The sequence below is a fragment of the Bufo gargarizans genome, chromosome 6 (genome assembly GCF_014858855.1).
Source record: "Bufo gargarizans isolate SCDJY-AF-19 chromosome 6, ASM1485885v1, whole genome shotgun sequence".
In the NCBI taxonomy this organism is placed as follows: domain Eukaryota; kingdom Metazoa; phylum Chordata; class Amphibia; order Anura; family Bufonidae; genus Bufo; species Bufo gargarizans.
Genome location: NC_058085.1, coordinates 330475861 through 330496727, shown reverse-complemented (window position 1 = coordinate 330496727; position 20867 = coordinate 330475861). Strand labels below are relative to the sequence as shown.

The window sequence follows — 20867 nt, the reverse complement described above, 5'->3', positions numbered from 1 at the left end:
GTGTTTAGCTTATTAGGGTATGCCGGTGACATGACTAGATCATATTTTGATAGCCAATAGTACATTTCCTCTTTCACCATATATTATCCATTTAATTTAGAATAAGTCTTGACTATCATGGTTTTTATATTGTCAAGCTGATTAGGATATGGGGCTGACGGGAATAGAGGTTCTTCAGATCTCATAGCTGTTGTTTGTGATTCTCAATGATTCTGTCGTCATTTCTGTAATAATATCCAATTGCCATATTTTCAATGAATAAAGTCTGACAATATGACAAGATCCAGGTGGCCTATGGAGACTTACAGGCTATTCTCCATGGGAAAAAATTATCAAAATTAGCTCTCCTTCAGATCAGCCAAACCAGAGAAGGCTGCTTCAGGGATCTTACCACTCATCAGTACATCTCATCTGGGGCAAGAACCCAGAAACAGCTGTCTACGGCTGTCAAATAGCTGTCGAATAGGTAAGGGTCCCATCTATGGGAGCCAAACACACCCTGAGAATGGAGGAAGCAAGAAGTGAGCAAATGGAAATATGTTTGGAAGTCCCACAGAGCTCAAAAGACCTCAAAATGCTACCTCTCCATGTAGACTCCTTTGTATGGGGCTGTCTGCCTTGGCATATAGGTGGTTAGAAGAGACGTTTATGAGAAGACAAGTATTTATATCCAATTGTAATCTGCGTTTCTAAGATTGGTGGAAAGAAAAAGGTTTGGTACCGTGTTAGCCAGTAGTGAGAAGTATTGATGCTCTCCAAAAGAGAAACAATTAATAAAATAAATTTGATACCTTTTAATTGCTAACTAAAATAAATGATGGTATAAGGCAAGCTTTTGTGACTCTGAGGTCCCTTCTTTAGGCCAGAAATGGTGGAAAACATCTAAATGCCTGCCACATCTTCTAAATATCCACCAACTCAACAAAGATATTTAATGATTTGCTTCCATTACCTCTATTAATACTCCAGCCTCCAGCAGAGCTATGGTAACATACGTAGAGAGTGAGACTTCATCTGTTACTCCCCCCTTGAAGAAAACAGAGTATTCTGCATGAAACCACATTTACCAGCGAGGTATAGAAGATAACAGAAGAAACTACTCAAAGTGCAACATTTTCCAGCTAGGTTTACTGCTGCTAAAGCTCCAATTTATAGCATATGTTGAAATATAACAATGTATAAAAAGTTAATTCCACTCCTTCCTCTATAGCAGTGGTGGCGAACCTATGGCACGGGTGCCAGAGGCAGCACTCAGAGCCCTCTCTGTGGGCACCCACGCCCTGGAAAAAGTCTATGGTGTCCCAAAATGTCTTAGACTTTTCCTGCCATTCATCAGCACAGGGCGCACTATGAAAAGCACAGGCAACGCATTAAATGTAGGCAGGAAAAATTTGGCTAAATAATAAAGTACATGGAAGATATACTATATTCGTATTCAAGAATAGAAGTGAGGCGGCTCTCTGTTGGCAAGAGGATGGATTAGGTGCTCAATCCAAACAAAGCGTACCCAACGCTTGTGGTAAGGAGATATGTGTAAAAGTAGAGGGATGGCACTCAAACAACTGAGGTGTATGGAAAAATATTCATTTAATGAGGAATAGCTGATGTTAAAATATATCAGATATAATGGCTGTGTATGCACATGATTAAATAAATCAATACATGATGGTAATAGAGATAATAAAAGAAAATAAAATAAAATAAAATAAAATAAAAAGACACCAATTAAGGTGGTTCGATGTCAATTCAATAGAAATCGGTTGAATGTCAATTCAATAAAAAATTCAATAAAAAATTCAATAAAAATCCTGCTGGAAACAACTATTTTGAATCACTCACTTCACCTCATTTTTTAGATCAAACCCCGCCCCATCACAGAACAAGAACACGCCACCACCCACGTTCCCCACAAAGATACAAGAGAGCACCAACCCCGACACACAAATACAACTTAAGACACAGGAACGAAACACACAAAGAAAACCCACCCAGATCACACCGAGAAAGGACACCAAAGAACACCTCCCAACACTTCAGGGAACACCAAGAAGAGACTCCGACACACACCCACCATCAACACCATCACACGAATCACCAGATGATATTAGACCCACAAAGAGAACACCTGCCCAGATCACTAGAGTACAGAACACAAAGACAAGAAGGAGTAGACACAAGAAGAAAACAGAACAGATATCACAGAACCTAGAGAACATCATTGTCAATCTAAGCAATACCAATTTAAATGAGACACAACAGAAACTACTCAATAAGGGACTGAAATTTTCACCCACAGCTACAATGGACAAGTTCAACGCCTACATAGGAATAGAAAAATACGTGAGAAAGTTATGTTTGAAAAAATATTTCATTAAAAACCCAATATCTACAGATAATCTCCTACCATCTATATACAAACATACTGATCTTAAAATTAAATCAACCAAATACCCAAAACAAGAAATGGGAGACAATATAGCTACATTCCGAAAATGCATAGAGTCCGATATCAGGAGAATGAACCTCAACAAGACACAGTATAACATAACCAAAAGAGAGATACATGCAATCAAACAGATACAATCAACTTTAAACCTAACCATAAGACCAGCAGACAAAGGTGGAGCAATTGTCCTACTAAATACAGAAGACTATATGTCAGAATGTAGGAGACAACTATCAGACCTACACACATATACCACACTTAAAAAAGATCCCACTGAAGACTTTTATGGAGAATTAAAAACTTTGACACAAATAGGTAAAGAAAAAGGTATCCTTAATGAACAGGAATTCACATTTATCACAAGCCCTCACAATAGAATCCCGGTATTCTATTGTCTACCAAAGATCCACAAAAACCCAACTCATCCACCAGGTAGACCAATCATCTCAGGAATCGGATCCCTCACCTCGAATCTTTCCCAATACATAGACAGACTATTACAACCAACCGTGAAATTAATACCATCATATATCAAGGACACCACAGACATTGTGAGGACAATTGAACAGATAGAATACCAAAACCATTGGTTACTTTGCACGATGGATGTCAATTCCCTCTATACTAGTATTAATCATAACCACGGCACTGCTGCCCTAAGGGAACAATTGAATCACTATCAGACTCTACACACAGACCAAATTGATTTCTTAATTGAGGGAGTATCGTTTATTTTAACTCATAATTATTTCATGTTCGATTCGACATTCTATCTACAACAACGAGGGACCGCCATGGGTACCAGGTTCGCCCCCAGTTATGCCAACATCTTTATGGCCCAGTGGGAACAGGATTTCATCACCCCACTACTGGGGACGAGCCTGGTACTATGGCGGAGATATATAGATGACATCTTTTTTATCTGGAGTGACACAAGAAACAATTTGGATATATTCTTAGAGAAGATCAACACAAATGATAGAAACATAACATTGACAAGTAGCATAAGCCAAACACAAGTAGAATTTCTAGATCTATTAATAAAAACAACTGAAAATAAACTACTATGCAGTACATACCATAAGCCGGTGATGAAAAACAATTTCATTTTACACTCCAGTTGCCATTTACCTAGCTGGCTACTAAACATCCCGACCAGCCAATTCAGACGCCTAAAAAGAAATTGCACACTAGAAAGCCAATTTGAAACAGAGGCGGCCAATTTGAAGAAACAATTTTTAGCAAAAGATTACCCGATGACAATAATAGACAGATCTTTAGACAAAGTAAGATCAATGGACAGAACAAAGTTTTTTGACACTAATAATGAAACAACCACAATCACGACCAAAAAAGAACAAACACCCCGATTAATTCTACCATATAATGCTCACTACAAAAAACTAGAGAAAAGTATCTACAAACACTGGCATCACATCCTAAGTGACAAAATTATAGGTCAACTATTACCAGATAAACCACCGATTACATATACCAGAGCCCCCAATCTAGGCCTACGTTTAGCACCAACAATCAGAAGAAACACGACCAAACCGAATCAAAGCTGGCTCTCATTACAGGGCTTCTTCAGGTGCGGGAAATGTAATAATTGCAAAATCACAAATTTTCCCAAAAAAACAACAACAGTTCATTCAACTATCACCACATTTAAACATGAGATCCAAGAGCATCTCTCCTGCCACTCCAATAATGTCATCTATGTTCTACAATGCCCCTGCAACAAACAATACGTAGGGCGCACAAAAAGACTACTCAAAACGAGAATATCTGAACACATCTCGAATATTAAAAAAGGCTACGAGCTACATTCTGTCTCCAAGCACTATAAAGAACACCACAATTGTGACCCATCAACACTTATCTATGTAGCCATAGAAAAAATCACACGTCAATGGAGAGGCGGGAATCACATAGCCGCTATGTCAAGGTCTGAATCCAGAAAAATATTTGAATTCAACACAATGATCCCCAAGGGTCTCAATGCAGAAATGGAAATCTTTGGCTTTCTATAAAAGAACGGTGACTCTAGACCTGGCGGGGTGCCCCCTCGGGAATTGAGGTCGTAGTCCGGCTGTCTACCAGCACTCCGACCCCTCCTCCCGGGTGGGCCCCCTCCCCATAAATACCTCTCATAAATATTTCTCATCATGCAAACATTTCCCGTCTCGCAAATATTACGTCCCTATGAACACCATCTCCCTCCAAATACGAGGAGAAGGTATAATAACCTAACACTACTCCTAGACTGTACATTCCAGACTGTAACTACTCTTCTACGTTATGACCGGATATAAAATGATTCATGGTATCGATCCACACATTAGAATATAATGAAGGTCATCCACTTCTATATCATATTCACAATCTAATGATCTGATCCTTCAAATATTGGTATATACAAATATACCTTATATTGGTCCACTATATAATTTTAATCCTATTTTATCTCCATATCCTGTTCTTACATATCTTTTGCACCCGAACAATTGACCACCTGTTATTGGATTATCCATTCTATTTTGAGAATATAGAATTTATCCAAAGAAAAGAAGAAGAAAGAGAAAAAACACCCTCTTTTTTTGAAACAAACTTTTGACCACTCCCATATCTGGAAAAAACCTCAACCACTCCCATATTTGAAAAAACCTTAACCACTCCCATATCCACTAATTGGACCCAATCAGATGCATATATATTCCCAAAAAACAAGAGGCTACTCATTCCCACTGATGAAGGAGCAGTGAGCTCTGAAACGCGTATGGGCATTGAGTAAGTCTATGTCATCTAGCTAGCAACGAAACAAGAAGGATCCGACCACTACAGATCAGCTCCGGAGCTACCCAAAAACTACAGCGCCTCCGCTTCCCGCCACTAGCCTCCACGTGGCAAGCTCCATCAGCACTGAGCGGGAGATCCGAGGAACGCTGGTGACGTCACCGGAAGTGACGACACCTAATAACAACTAACGGCCGGAGACACCAGAGAGCGGGAACGGCACACGTGGATATCGCCGCCCGGACAGGAGCCGCTGATCAGCGCACCAACAACCACAAGGAGGGTAACGTACCTGCTTACAAAGCAGTCTTTATTCCACAGCCCATCAATACTGGACCGAAACCGGATTAATCTCTAAACCCTAAAAAATCTTGGGCTATATGAATTAGACCTGTTTAGGAAGGTACATACCTCTCTCCCAAAACAGGTTGATAAAACAGATTTACGAGACTATCTCCTCTCCCTCCATACCAGGAGCACCTCTTTTTTTCCAACAGGATTATACAATTTTTCTCCAACAGGATTATACACTATTGACATTGTACTAGGATATTATTGGTCATTATAATACTGGAAGTGACCTTTTTTTCAGCGGAGTGTCTCCCTCTTTTTTCCAACAGGATTCCTCTCTCTTTTTTCCAGCAGGATTTTTATTGAATTTTTTATTGAATTTTTTATTGAATTGACATTCAACCGATTTCTATTGAATTGACATCGAACCACCTTAATTGGTGTCTTTTTATTTTATTTTATTTTATTTTATTTTATTATCTCTATTACCATCATGTATTGATTTATTTAATCATGTGCATACACAGCCATTATATCTGATATATTTTAACATCAGCTATTCCTCATTAAATGAATATTTTTCCATACACCTCAGTTGTTTGAGTGCCATCCCTATATTCGTATTCAGGTTAAAGGGAACCTGTCACCGGGATTTTGGCTAGCTAGCACATCCGCAATACCCAGTCCCCATAGCTCTGTGTGCTTTTATTGTTAAAAAAACGATTTGATACATATGCAAATTAACCTGAGATGAGTCCTGTACGTGAGATGAGTCAGGGACAGGACTGTGCTAGCATTTCTCCTGCGGTGTTGCTATCAGTGGGAGAAGAGGGTTGCATTGACAATCCAACACAATGGGCAGCACAATTGAACACATTTCATAAGCGGTCAGAAACTTGTAAATAACTCATGAAAGAATAAAGTTACGTTAAAACCAAGCAAACCATTGTTTTTCTTGTGAAATTCCCAATAAGTTTGATGTGTCACATGACCCTCTTCCTATTGAAAAAACAAAAGTTGGATTCAAAATGGCCGACTTCAAAATGGCCACCATGGTCACCACCCATCTTGAAAAGTTTCCCCTCACATATACTAATGTGCCACAAACAGGAAGTTAATATCACCAACCATTCCCATTTTATTAAGGTGTATCCATATAAATGGCCCACCCTGTATAATAGATGCTACATAATCACACATATCACCACTATACCTTCATAGCATTATTAAAAAGTCGTCCTACACTCCTAAAGCAGCCATTGACTTGTTGGCTTTTCTTCAGCCAGGAGAAAGAATGTTTAAGGTGGTTTTCATCTATGAAGATGTATGGCCGAGCCTTACTGAAGGACTTCACTACAAAGGCAGTCAACCTGAAAGGAAATAAATATAGAGTAAAAAAAAAGACAACAAAAAATATTCTACAGTTTTCAAAGCTCCTGGATCTGAATACTTTTGTAATTGCATGTAATTAAAAATGTTGCATAGCCACTGATTTATTCAATAAAATGTATCTGTGTAGTGCCACCTGCAGTTTTTTTTTTCTCATTTCTTTGACCTGCTCACTGAGATGGCCGCACATGCTCAGTTTCATCCATCAACTGCCTCCTGAGCTGTGATAGGGAGAGCTGAGACACGCCCCCTTAGTTGCAGCAGAAGGGAGGGGCCTCAGACTCTGCAGGCTGCTACACTGATGACTCATACATTTCACATGAGCTAGCACGCAGGACTCAGCTCTCAGTGTGATGTCATAAGGAGGTGTGGCCGGCCTTCACTCTAGCTGCCTAAGCCCGCCCAGCCTTAGCAGCAGAAAACCAGGAAGTTAATTCTGCTGTAACTGCAGCTCTGGCTGATTTAGCAAGATGGGAATACCCCTTTAATCATGGGATAACCCCTTTAAGTTGAGCTCCTTAAAAAATAAAACCTTGATAACGTTGAAATGTTGTTCTGTTACACATTTAAAGGCTATATAAACCTTTTTTCTTTTTTTTTATTATTGTATTGTACTCATTTAGAGCTAAAAATATATTTTTTAAATGGTCTTTATTAAAAATGTTGAGCCCCTTTCTCTATTTAACCTTGAGATTCTCTAGTACCAGGCTCTGTATTTTTACTGTTTCCCATCAGGCAGCTCAGCTGACGGCTCCTTATCTCTAATCTCTGACCTTATAAACACTCATTATAGGTCAATTCTTTTCTGACTTATAAGAATGTGGCTTAAACAAGTGTTTATGACCTTTTAGTAATTTAGAGATAAGTCTGTGAAGGTTCTCATTTATCCAGGTCATGGTATATATCTGTAAAGAATAAATCAAGGCAACTGGACTCTAATGCTGGGTCTAATTACCAGATGTGGATTCAGTTACATATTTATTCCCAGAATTTTTGTACAGTCACTCAGAATTGAGAAAGCTCGTTGGAAGAACGAGTGAAATGTATTCAAGAAATCTACAGTACGTCCAGTTGCCTTGATTTATTCTTTACAGATATTTAGAGATAAGGTTTATTTGATGACCAGCACAAAGTGAAAGTACAATTTACATAGCCAGATACGGTTAACCCTTTGTGATAGAATGGCTGAATAGTCTTTGAAATTAGCAATTGAAAAAACTATTTTTAGCCCAAAATGAGTAAAATAGAATCATAAAAAAATTGCCCCCTAAGGTGTACATAGCATTTAAATGCTCTCATTTTCTGACCAATTTTCGTAAGAGTCATTGATAAGATCAATTACATTTCAATCTATTGGTTGTATAAAAGAAAATGGCAGCTATAAAATACTCACTCAGCCAGTGATAAAGAACCCTAAATCTAAATAATTGCGAAAACAGAGTTCTTGGTCAGTTGACTTACTTTGAGCACCAATGCCATTGTCTACATTCTTACCAGGTGTTTCCACTGCTATCACTTTTCCCAAACGCACTGTATGATCCATCATCACGTTTATAAGTCAGTTCTCTCTGATATCCTAAATGGAATTACAGTTTAAAAAAAAAAAAACATCTAATTTCTAAATATGGAGCAGAAGTAGCCAATTCTACAATGGATACAATACAGGACAATTGAAGAATAAAATATGATAATTGTCTTCCGTTAAAGAGGATTTTTTTGGGCTTAGGCCTCATGCACACGACCGTTTTTTTTTAAGGTCCGCAAAAACGGGGTCCGTAGGTCCGTGATCCGTGACCGTTTTTTCGTCCGTGGGTCTTCCTTGTTTTTTGGAGGATCCACGGACATGAAAAATGAAAAAAAAATCAAAGTCAAGTTTGCCATTGAAATAATAGGAAAAAACGGACACGGATCACGGACGCGGATGACAATCTTGTGTGCATCCGTGATTTTTCACGGACCCATTGACTTGAATGGGTCCGTGAACCGTTGGCCGTGAAAAAAATAGGACAGGTCATATTTTTTTCACGGCCAGGAAACACGGATCACGGATACGGCTGCCAAACTGTGCATTTTCAGATTTTTCCACAAAAACTGAAAACGGCACAACGGCCACGGATGCACACAACGGTCGTGTGCATGAGGCCTAAAGCTGATATTATGATAGGACATGTAAAGAGGAGTGACCTCCTCCAAACATGATCACGACTCAGGACATGATCAGAACTCAGTATTGAATTAAGTATTGTAATTTCTCGTTTGAACTGTATTTAAAGAGTAAATAAACTTTTATATACATTTTTGTGAACATGTCCCATAACAGTTTTTGTAATATAGTTTATTCATGTTTTTTTGTAATTTTAATACACTTTACCCCCCAAAGCGCACTTTTCGTAGTTCACTTAAAATCTACTTCTCTCAACACCACTGACTGCTGAGTAGTGTATTGGGTACACATTTTATCAATGGGGTGGCAGCTCAGGGAGTATGGGCACGACGGAGCGGGCTCCTGCTTCTGCGTGCTTTGTTAAGCTAAAAGTCCTGCATGTCAGCTTTTACCTTAGCGGAGCAGGCAGAAGCAGAAGCCCACTCCGCTCAGCTAATCCTGGCATAGTACATGGTTACAGGGTACCTATGTGCTATGCCAGGATTTAATAAACCTCCGCGGGGCACAGGCAGGAGCAGCAATACGCTCTCCTGCCCGTACTCCCTGCGCTGCGGCCCCATTGACAAAATGTGTACTCCGTACTCTGGACACATGTTGTCTGTCACTCTTGACAATTAAGGCTACTTTCACACCGGTGGCACTACAATTCGGCTGCCTGTTTCGGCAGACAAAGCCGGGAATCGGCCGGACACAAACCTCAGCATGCAACGGTGTTCGGGCAATTCTCAGCATTTTTGTTGGAATGCAGCCGAATCTCCACCGGACCCCATATACTTAATGGGGCCAGAGAGCATTCCGGTTGCATCCAGCAGTGCCGGATCCGGAGAATTCCGTCAGGCTGTGTTCTGCCAGACAGCCTACCAGAATTCAAGTGTGGAAAGCAGCCTAAGAGTTGTATGATGTGCATTTATCTATATTACTATGGCCATCTTCATGGATACAACATCTAAACGTAACTATATAAATTCAGTCACTCACCGCTCTCTAGAAACGTAGTAGCTTTGTTTTTAATTTTACTATTCAGTTGATGAGTCTTCTCCAGATACTGAAGGATAAAAATGTTGGGGGCAAATAGGACCATGTTCTGTTCACCACATCCATATGGCATGGCCAGAAGACGGTCCAAATTTTGCATTGCCGTGCCCATTAGATCTCCTGTTGGAATTCAACTGGTGGTTAAAGGGTTCTGTAGACCACAAAAATATACTTGAAGAAACCTAAACAAAACTATACTTACTTTAATATGGTCTCCTAAAATCCCCCCATACTGATCTCTAAGACCATGACCATGTTTTATGATAAAGGATTTATCCAGGAAAATATATTTATGACTTATCCTCAGGATAGTCATCAGTATCAGATCTGTGGGGTAGCAACACCCGGAACCCCCGACGATCAACTGTTAGAAGAGGCCTTGAGCACTTCAGCCTCTTCCTACAGTAGGTCAATTACATCACTGTACATTGGTCATGAGGCCTAGTTGCAGCTCAGTCCCATTGATGAAAATGGAGCTGAGCTGCAATACCAAGCTCTGGCACTATACAATGTATGACACTGCCCAGAGGTGCCAGGACTTGGACCCCCGCTGATGTGATAATGATGACCTATCCTAAGAATAAGTCATCATTATCTTTTCCAGGATAACCCCATTAACTCTACAGTAGACTAAAAACCCTATTCCAACACTTCCAACTGGGACCTCCATTATGGTGCCAAGTTTTCAATCCTGGATTGAAAAGTCTGAGATATGTTTCTTCCCCAACACCCTCCCATGAACCTTAGACCAATTCCCTAACCCCAAATTTGCCACTACTACACTCTCTCTAGAAAGGTCAATCCTGCACCCTATAGCTGATGGGATAGAGCCACTGATGTTTTGTTCATCCAAAGTTCACTGATCAGATTATTCATATTATTTGGGTATTGTAATTCAGTTTTACCAATTACTACAATGTTGGCTCTTTCAGAATCCTTCAAAATGTTTTCAGGAATCTTCAATGAAATCTCTTCCACTTTAGAATCATCTAGGACAAGAAGAGAAATATAATGTATGAAATAACACATAGCAATGATGGCCAAAACTATAACCATAATTGAGGCGAACATGTAACCTAAATTACATGGGTTTCCATGCTTGACTTGACTAAGTGGTATGTTTCGTCGGATGCTATGTTGCTTCTAGGGTAGAATAGATCTGTACCTGCAGCACTTGATGGAGCTTGGTATGGCAGCACATGGAGGCCATACAGCGAGGCCCTGTGGTGCCAGTGTAGACGATGGGAATGGCCCTGATGAAGTGTTGTGTCCTGGTGAACTCCCTCAGGCCATTACTCCCTGGGGTCTGTTGCAGTGAAAGTTACAGTACTCAAGAAAGAGGCCAGAGTTAACTGTAACAGGTCTGGGGTGCTACATCAGGAGCTATTTAACTTCTGAATGCTGCCATTTAGGCAATGTGGATTTCTGTACATATATGTTTTGGTGGAAAAACAAAGTCATTAATGTAATTAAGTTTCCATTTTTACCTTCTCCCCGACTGCACAGTAGAGCGCTGTATGATTTCTCCTCCATTAGTCCCCCTGGCTGAACAAAACACAAATATACATCTCATAAGAAGAAGATACAACATGTATTTACATTTAGCATAGGCCACTAGTAAGCTGGCCATACACATGAGATAGTTGTTGGCCAAATGCTGCACCTCTGTCACCCAAGAACAAAAGTATTGGGCAGCCTTAGGGATCACACACATGGCTAGATGACCGATCTCCATATTTTGACTTTGGAGACTGTTTGGAGAAATTTATCATGCTTCTTCACATTCCATTTTAAGGAAGCGTTGCCTTTAGGGGAGTAAACAGTACCTCATGGAGGCTTTATGTGCAGGTTAGGACATTGTCATGAACATGAGCCCAAATAGCATAAAATGTTTCAAACCATGAAACTAACCTGAACAAGCAATGGCTTTACCACCGTATCGATGCTTCCCTGTTTCGGGACAATAGGCACCTCATTGTGGCATAAATCTTGTGTTTCCAGAGCTTCTGTTGTTACAGTGACGTTCACATGCCCTGAATATAGAAATAAAAATAACATTGTAAGTAAAACAAGAGGGAATCTCATATCTGGATAGCAGGACTGGCAGTACTTTGGTACCCAACGTGATACTTTATACTATTAGTTCTCTTCAATATGATCTTAAAGTTTACAAATGATCATACAATTATAATCAGACGGAATAGCGCTCAAAACTGTGCCAGCGGCAGTGCCACACAAAGTAAATGTCATCTTGCTGTGTTTAAAAATACCGGCATGCAGTGACCAATTAATAGCTTCTTATATAAAGTAATCTTATTTATAATAAATATATGAAGAAATCTTCCTCCTTGTCCCAGAAGATCAGTCATGCAGCCCTCCTCTGTCTGGTTGTAAGACAAGTGGCTGCAGCAGGACCCTCTCCCTCTACCCTGCCTACAGGAGGATAAATAGATGGTTAAGCCCCACCCCTTTTCTAACCCTCTCTTCCTCAACTGACCATCAGCCAAAGGTGGAACAGATCAGCAAGAGATTAACACCAATGTTCTCTGTAGGATTTATTCAAAACTGTTTGGGTAAGAACCATGCATAAAACCCTAGGGGGCCCCATGGATCAGTTTCGCACCGGGGCCCCATGGATTGTGTGTACACCAATGGCTGTTACAGTACCCCCCCTTACGCCCCCTCTTCTTAAGTCCACGGTGAGACAGAAAACGATGAGATCCAGAGCCTGATTGTTCTCCTACTGCTCCCAGGACCCCTCCTCTGGACCAAATCCCTTCCAGTCCACAAGATAATAGGTCCTCCTGCCCCGCTTCTTAACGTCCACTATGTCCTTGATTTTAAAGACCTCGTCAGCATTCTCAGCCACTGGAGTAGGTCTAGAAGGAGCCTTTGAGAAGCGGTTAAGGACCACTGGTTTAAGCAACGACACATGGAAGGCATGGGGAATGCGTAGCGAGAGAGGCAGGCGCAACTTGTATGCCACCTCGTTGATCTTCTTCAAGACCTCAAATGGTCCAAGGAATCTCGGAGAAAACTTAAAACTGGGGACTCTTAAGCAGATGTTTTTGGAGGAAAGCCATATCTTTTCCCCAGAGGAGAACTAAGGTGGTTTCCTTCTTCTCTTGTGCACATTGGTCTTCATGCGGATCACTGCTTTGTCGATGCAGGCCTTGGTGTTACTCCAAATCATCAATAAATCTCTGAAGGAAGAGTCAGCAGCAGGAACCATGCAAGATACAGGAACAGGAGTACGGGAGTGTTGACCATAGACAACAAAGAATAGCGAGGATCCAGTAGACTCACTAGTGTGGTTGTTGTAGGAGAACTCTGCCCAAGGTAATAGTGATACCCAGTTGTTGTGTTGCGTTGAAACAAAATGTCCAAGGTAGTTCTCCAATATCTAGTTAACCCGCTCTACTTGCCCGTTGGTTTGGGGTTGATAACCGGAAGATAGCTCCAGATTTATTTCAAGGAGACGACAGAGGGCTCTGAAGAGCTTGGAAGTAAACTGAATTCCTCGATCGGAAACAATATGTCCAGGCAAGCCATGTAGACGAAATATATGTTTTATGAACAGCTTGGCGAGTTCCGCAGCCGAGGGTAATCCAGTCAATGGAACGAAGTGCGCCATCTTGGAGAAGCGGTCCACAATCGCCCAATTCACTGTACATTCAGCTGAAGAAGGCAGATCAGTAATAAAGTCCATGGCAATGTGTTGCCATGGAGCATCAGGAATGGGTAGAGGTAGCAACAGGTCTGGACATTTTATTTTGAGCACAGACAATGCAGGCCGAAACATAGTCACGTACGTCTTTGGATAATATGGGCCACCAGTAGTGGTGAGACACTAGTTCAGTAGTCTTGCGGATTCCGGGATGACCGGCCTGTTTGGAGTTGTGTCCCCATGACAGAATGCTTTTCTTTTTGGCAGAGGGTACAAATATTCTCCCGGGAGGAATGTCTCTTCTCAGGACAGGAGCCACCGTGATGAAGCGAGCAGGATCTATCATGTATTGAGGCTCCTCCTGCTGGTCAGAAAAATCTAAAGATCGGAAAAGAGCACCTGCCTTGATGTTTTTCTCAGCCGGGCGGAAGTGTAACTCAAAGTTAAAACGGGAGAAGAAAAGTGCCCACCTGGCTTGGCCAGGGTTCAGACACTGAGCTGTCTGCAGGTACGTGAGATTCTTGGGGTCAGTGAAAATAATTAATGGATCTTATGCTTCTTTCAATAGATAACACCACTCCTGCAATGTGAGTTTTATGGCCAGGAGCTCTCTGTCCCCAATACAGTAGTTCCTCTTGGCGGGAGAGAAGAGCTTGAAGGAAAATCCGCAAGTGAACATCTTGCCCTTGGAATTCTTTTGCAGTAAGACCGCACCAGCTCCTATGGAAGAGGCGTCCACTTCTATAATGAATTGGTGGGAGACATCGGGATATCACAGAATGGGTGCAGATGCAAAGGAGCTCTTTAATTGGACAAAAGCGGACTATGCCTCAGGAGGCCAGTCTTTGGCATTCGCCCCTTTTCGAGTAAGAGTGGATATCGGAGATGTTAGGGAGGAAAAGTTCAGAATATACTGCCGATAAAAATTGGCAAATCCTAGGAAGCGCTGTATAGCGCGCAGCCGCTGTGGTCGAGGCCAGTTCTTTACCGCATTCAGTTTTACAGGATCCATCTGTAATCCAGCATCCGAGATGATGTATCCGATAAATTGTACTGTCATTTTCTCGAAGGTGCATTTCTCGAGTTTGGCATAGAGTCTATTCTCCCTCAGGCGCTGTAAGATGAGTCGTACATGAGTCGTAAGATGAGTCGACTTGGCCACTCATTCGATGAGTGGCCAAGTCTGGAGAGAAGACAGTATATCATCCAGATACACAATCACGCAGGTATAGAGCAGGTCCCGAAATACCGCCGGAGCATTGCATAGACCGAAGGGCATGACGAGGTACTCATAGTGTCCATCACGAGTGTTGAAAACGGTCTTCCACTCATCACCTTTTTGAATGCGGACCAGATTATATGCGCTGCGCAGCTTGAGTTTGGTGATGAATCTAGCTCCATATCTAGAGGATATTGGTTTTTCACTGTGATCTTATTCAGACCTCGATAATCGATACAGAGCCGCAAAAAAAAACCCCGGCCCCGGCTGGTCAAGTGAACTTGCGAATAAACCCCCTTTCAAGATTTTCCTTGATGTTGTCGGTCATTGCCTGAGTCTTTAGGAGTGAGAGTGGATAGACTCGACCACTAGGAGGGGTAGAACCGGGAAGAAGATCAGACAGTCATATAGACGATGAGGAGGAAGAGTCTCAGCATCCTTTTTACTAAAGACGTCCAAGTAGCTGGCATATTACTGCGGTAGCCCAGGTAGGTCTACTGGTACCGTAGGCGGCGAGGCCGGTCGGACCTCTACTAAGCAGGTAGAGTGACAAGATGATCCCCATTGCAGAATCTCACCAGAGTGTCCGTCCACAATTGGTGAATGAAGACGTAGCAAGGGTAGCCCAAGAATAATAGGATTCACAGAGAATGGCAGGACATAGAAAGAGATCAGCTCCGAGTGCAGAACCCCAATTTGTAGTTTGAGAGGCACAGTAACAGTGAGTACTGGTTCAGGAAGAGGTAGTCCATTTACTGAAACCACTGACAAAGGCCTCTCCAGCCAGATGGTGGGAAGCCTACTGATTAACCGGTTCTTGTTTAATAAAGTTACCGGCTGACCCAGAGTCCATGAATGCCGGCAAGGATAGCGTAACTCCCTTGCAAGAGAGAGTCACCGGAATGGAAAATTTCGGAGAGGACTTCTCCTGGTCTAGAACCACCTCTCCAACTGATCCTAGACAATGACGTTTCCCGGCCTCTGGGGACAGTTACGCAAAAATAGACCTTGCCTCCACAATACAGACATAGATTCTCCGCCTTGCCACGTAGATGCTCTGGGTCAGTTAAATGAAAGCGCTCAATCTGCATGGGCTCTTCAGGAGGAATAGAATGAAGGAGCCAGACGAGGTGGTCTTCTGGTGCATGTGACCTGCTTAGATCGTTCCCTGAAACGCACATCAATCCGTGTAGCCAATGTAATAAGGTCATTCAGGGTGGCCGCGCCCAGCCAATTTGTCCTTAATACAGTCAGAAAGATCCTCCCAGAACAACTCCAGTTGAGCCTCATCATTCCACGCAAGTTTAGCCGCTAGGGTACAGAACTGGATGGCGTACTGACCCACAGACCCGGATGCTTGATGTAGATGTAGCAGAGCTGAGGCAGCGGAGGACGTACAACCCAGCTCCTCAAAGATCATCCGGAAGGTAGTCAAGAAGGACTGCAGATTAGTCGTCTCTGGACCTCCACGTTCCGAAATAGGATTTGCCCACACGAGGGCCTCATCAGACAGCAGGGATATGATGAAGGCAACCTTGGACCTCTCTGTAGGAAACCTCTATCCATGTAATTCATAGTTGCACTCCAGCGGCACTCTGTTCCAGAATTACTGGTGGCATCGTAGCATCGTGCCTGCCGTGCCCGGATGTGAGACTAGCGATGAGCGGCAGGGGCAATATTCGAATTTGCAATATTTCACGAATATTTGGTAGAATATTCATCATATATTTGCGAATTTGCAAATTCGAGATTATTTTCTTGATCACAAAAAATCTGCAATGTAATATTCGCGTAATGCATGCGAAATACAGGCGTGGGTCGCTATAGCTACTTTTTTAAAGCTGCTAGAAGTTTCCTCAGACTGGAGAAAATGGTTGGCATGGCAGAACATTACAATAGCTTTATATGCAGATAGAGTGCTCAAATATATTCGCAATTGCGAAATCGGCACTAATGATGCGAATATTTTGGTGCAATACGTGCAACTTCACATTTTAACAGGTCTGACTACTTACTAGTGATTGGTGCACTAAGTATTGTTGTGAACTTATGACATCACAGCACTTATGTAGCATACATACATACACTAGCACATATGTAGCATACATACATACATGCATCACTGTGTATGTAGCATGTATGTATGGACAGCAGAACCCTACAGCTACACTATATCACTAACTAACCTACACTGACTATCTCCCACTAACTATCTGTATTATATAAATAAGCTAAGTAACTAACTAACTAATAGTGTTGAGCGAGCATACTTGGCCGAATCCCAGTTCGGCCCGAGCATCGCTATGCTCGGAACATGGCAGCACTCGGCTGAGTACCGCATGTGCTTGAGCGCAATGCTCAAGTCTCCTTGCCGCACAATTCGTGGCTGCTAAGCAGCCAATAAACGTGCAGGTAAGTACTGCCCTCACTGTAATGCCAGTAGCCATGTTGGCTACTGGCATTACAGTGATTGGCTGTCCGGAACGATTCATTGGGTGCTATATAGCACCCGCTGACGCGTGTTCGGCTCATTCTAAGTCAGGGAGAGCTGAGGATAGGAAGGGACAGAGAGTGTAGGGAGTGTAATCAAATATTATAAGTGTACAAAAACGTTTCAGAGACCCAAAAGTCCTTGTAAGGACTATTGTGTGTGACAGCAGCAATATATTTTTGTAGCACAACCTGCGCTAAATTGCTCAGTGTTAGGGAGAGCTGTGCAAAGAAAGGGACAGACAGTGTAGGGGGTGTAATAGGAAGATTTTTATACCAAAAACTTTTCAGAGACCCAAAAGTCCTTTTAAGGACTATTGTGTGTGACAGCAGCTATATGTTTTTAATATATAGTGTAATAGTCCACTGCGGACAGTTAAATTGTCCGCGCCACATCTCCTGTTTAAAGTGTGCACATCCCTAAAATATCAGTGACATCCAGTGCACTTTTTTTCGTAGACAGTGTTCGTTGCGGACTGTTAAATTATCCGCACCACATCTCCTGTTTAAAGTGTGCACATCCCTAAAATATCAGTGACATCCAGTGCACTTTTTTCGTAGATGGTGTTCGCTGCGGACTGTTAAATTATCCGCACCACATCTCCTGTTTAAAGTGTGCACATCCCTAAAATATCTGTGACATCCAGTACACTTTTTCCGTAGACGGTGTCCACTGCGGACAGTTAAATTATCCGCACCACATCTCCTGTTTAAAGTGTGCGCATCCCTAAAATATCTGTGACATCCAGTACACTTTTTCCGTAGACAGTGTTCGCTGCGGACAGTTAAATAATCTGTGCTACATCTCCTGTTTAAAGTGTGCGCATCCCTAAAATATTAGTGACATCAAGTGCAGTCTTTCCTTAGACGGTGTCCACTGCGGACAGTTAAATTATCCGCGCCACTTCTCCTTTGGAAAGTGTGCGCATCCCTAAAATATCCAGATCACTTTTTCCGTAGATGGTGTCTGCTTCTGACAGTGACCTGACCAGGCCCAGATCTGCTGTGTAATGTGTGCGCTTATAACATTTTTCTCTGACATAAAATAAAAATTTTCAATAGACGGTGTATGCTGCGGACAGTTAAATTATCCTCGCCACATCTCCTTTTTAAAGTGTGCGCATCCCTAAAATATCTGACATCCAGTGTCCTTTTTCCATAGACGGTGTCTACTGAGGACAGTGACATTACCTGCGCTACATCTCCTGTATAACGTTGGCGTATCCAAAATATCAGTGACATTCAGTCAATTTTTTTTGCTGCTGGTGGACAGTGACATTACCTGCGCTAAATCTCCAGTATAATGTTAGCGCATCCGAAATATCTGCGAAATTCATTCAGTGCAATTTTTTATTAGCCAGTGGTGACAGCGACATTACTTGCGCTATACCTCCTGTATAATGTGTGTGCATCCTAAATATCAGTGACATTCATTCAGTTACATTTGTTATTAGCCGGTGGCAGCAGCGACATTACAAGCGCTTTTGGCCAGGGACGCTACATTTCCCTGACAGCACACTGGGTGAACGTTGTGGAGGCCATGAGCGAGTCGTACCCTGGGATGGCACAACACAGGTGCTACCGACTCCAAGGATTGCGGGCCCTACTTCCATCAGAGTTTCCGCCGCCACCTATGTTAGTGGCTGCAACCTCCCTTCTCCTCCTCCGTCTCCTCCTCCACTTCCACCTCTGAATTATCACCTTGCCGCACCAGTCAGCCATCGGTCAGTAGCTGGAAGCGGTGTAGCACTGCAGTGAGGAAGCGGCAACAGGCCGTGCTGAAACTTATTTACTTAGGTGACAAACAGCACACCGCCGCAGAGCTGTGGCAGGGGATAAGGGACCAGACTGAGTTGTGGCTCTCGTCCACTAAATTTTTTAAATGGTCAGCTCGGCAGCAGGCCCTCGCCCACAATTTTTTTTAGATGGTCAGCCTGGCAGCAGGGCCTTGTCCACACAATTTTTAAAATGGTCAGCTCTGCAGCAGGCCCTCGCCCACAAAATTTTTTAGATGGTCAGCTCGGCAGTAGGCCCTCACCTACAATCTTTTACAGGGTCAGCTCACCTCCTGATGACGACAGCAAAGTCTTGGCTGACTTCCTGTTAGGCTGCATTTTAGACAACACGGATTACTAATTGTTCACCCTTTTCGGCCCCCAGATACAAAGAGAACTTATTATCTCCAATTCCTCTGGTGGAGAGGACAAGCAAAATGGTGCTATACCAGAAGGTCCTTGTGGAAAAATTGCTCCACATTTTAAAGGGCTGACATACAGTGTATTTTTTGCGTAGACGCTGCGAACAGTGACATTACCTTTGGTACCTCTCCTGTATAACGTTTCCTCATCCTACATACCAGTGACATTCCCTGTAATTTTTTATTACTCATTCCAATAACAGGGCCTCTTAAGAGTTCTGTATTGTTATTTATCGTCACTACCTCCCCGAGTTGGGAGTGTGTAATTTGCGCACCCCCCCCCCCCGCTTGCCTTCCTTGGATGTGGTAGCCGTTTCTCAGGCTCCCTCTCCGGAATCGAACAGTGATTCCCCGTTATTCATGATCACCATGTTAGGCACATAAAAGAACATCGAAAGTTGATAGGGAGACATCCAAATGGATCATCGGCGTCATGGAGATGTGCTATCAGGCAGAGGTCATCTAGAGTCAACAAAGCGGCAGCAGGCCCTTGCCCATAATGTTTGCGACGGTCAGCTCACCTGCAGGTCCTCAACCATATTTTTTTCGATGGTCAGCTAAGCAGCAGGCACTCTCCCATAAAAGTCTGGTCAACACAATCCTCACCGCCGGGGGTCATGTAACTAATTAGCACGGAGGAGTCTCGTTGGTTGGGTGAGGTTTGATGTGTTGAGTCGAATTAAGCCGCAGGCTCCATCCTAGTGGTGCCCCCCCCGTCAATTAGTTTAAGTTTCAGCTTTGCAACCATACTCCCCCGGAGCCAAAACATTCTTGGCAAATGCTTTTACTGTGGTTTGTCTTGCGGCGGGCCACGAATTTCACCTCTAGCGGCGCAATACGGATGCCACCGGCCGTCCTTCTTAATCATGGCCCCGGTTCCAAAAATCAACAACATTTTTGGCTTAACTTGCCCTTTATATACAAGTAAATATACAGGAAAGAATGTTTCCTATACATTTTTCCTCTAAAATCTATTTTTTTCTTCGGTTTGGTGCGTATTATTGTCAGTCTGAAAAAGTGGCGCACTATTTGGACAACATCGCTCCCAGCAGCGACCTGTGAGTCCAAGATGCATCCAAACATCCTCCCCATGCTGTTGCAGAACCATTTTGGTGGTGTTTCCATCAATTTCAGATATTTTCCTATGAACCAGACACCCTCCTCTCTTCAGAG

General features: G+C 42.6%; 1 protein-coding gene across 3 annotated transcripts in view; it reads right to left on the bottom strand.

The window, feature by feature from the left end:
- LOC122939885 (alpha-2-macroglobulin-like) overlaps positions 1-20867 on the bottom strand; it is a 191167-nt gene that overhangs the window by 14745 nt on the left and 155555 nt on the right. For all 3 annotated transcript variants that reach the window (XM_044296070.1, XM_044296071.1, XM_044296072.1), the window contains exons 21-27: positions 12033-12154; positions 11609-11666; positions 11027-11110; positions 10065-10241; positions 8417-8498; positions 6747-6903; positions 953-1027 (exon numbers count right to left, since the gene is read on the bottom strand). In XM_044296070.1, the coding sequence (XP_044152005.1) occupies positions 953-1027; positions 6747-6903; positions 8417-8498; positions 10065-10241; positions 11027-11110; positions 11609-11666; positions 12033-12154 (755 nt within the window). The remainder of the gene's footprint in view (positions 1-952; positions 1028-6746; positions 6904-8416; positions 8499-10064; positions 10242-11026; positions 11111-11608; positions 11667-12032; positions 12155-20867) is intronic.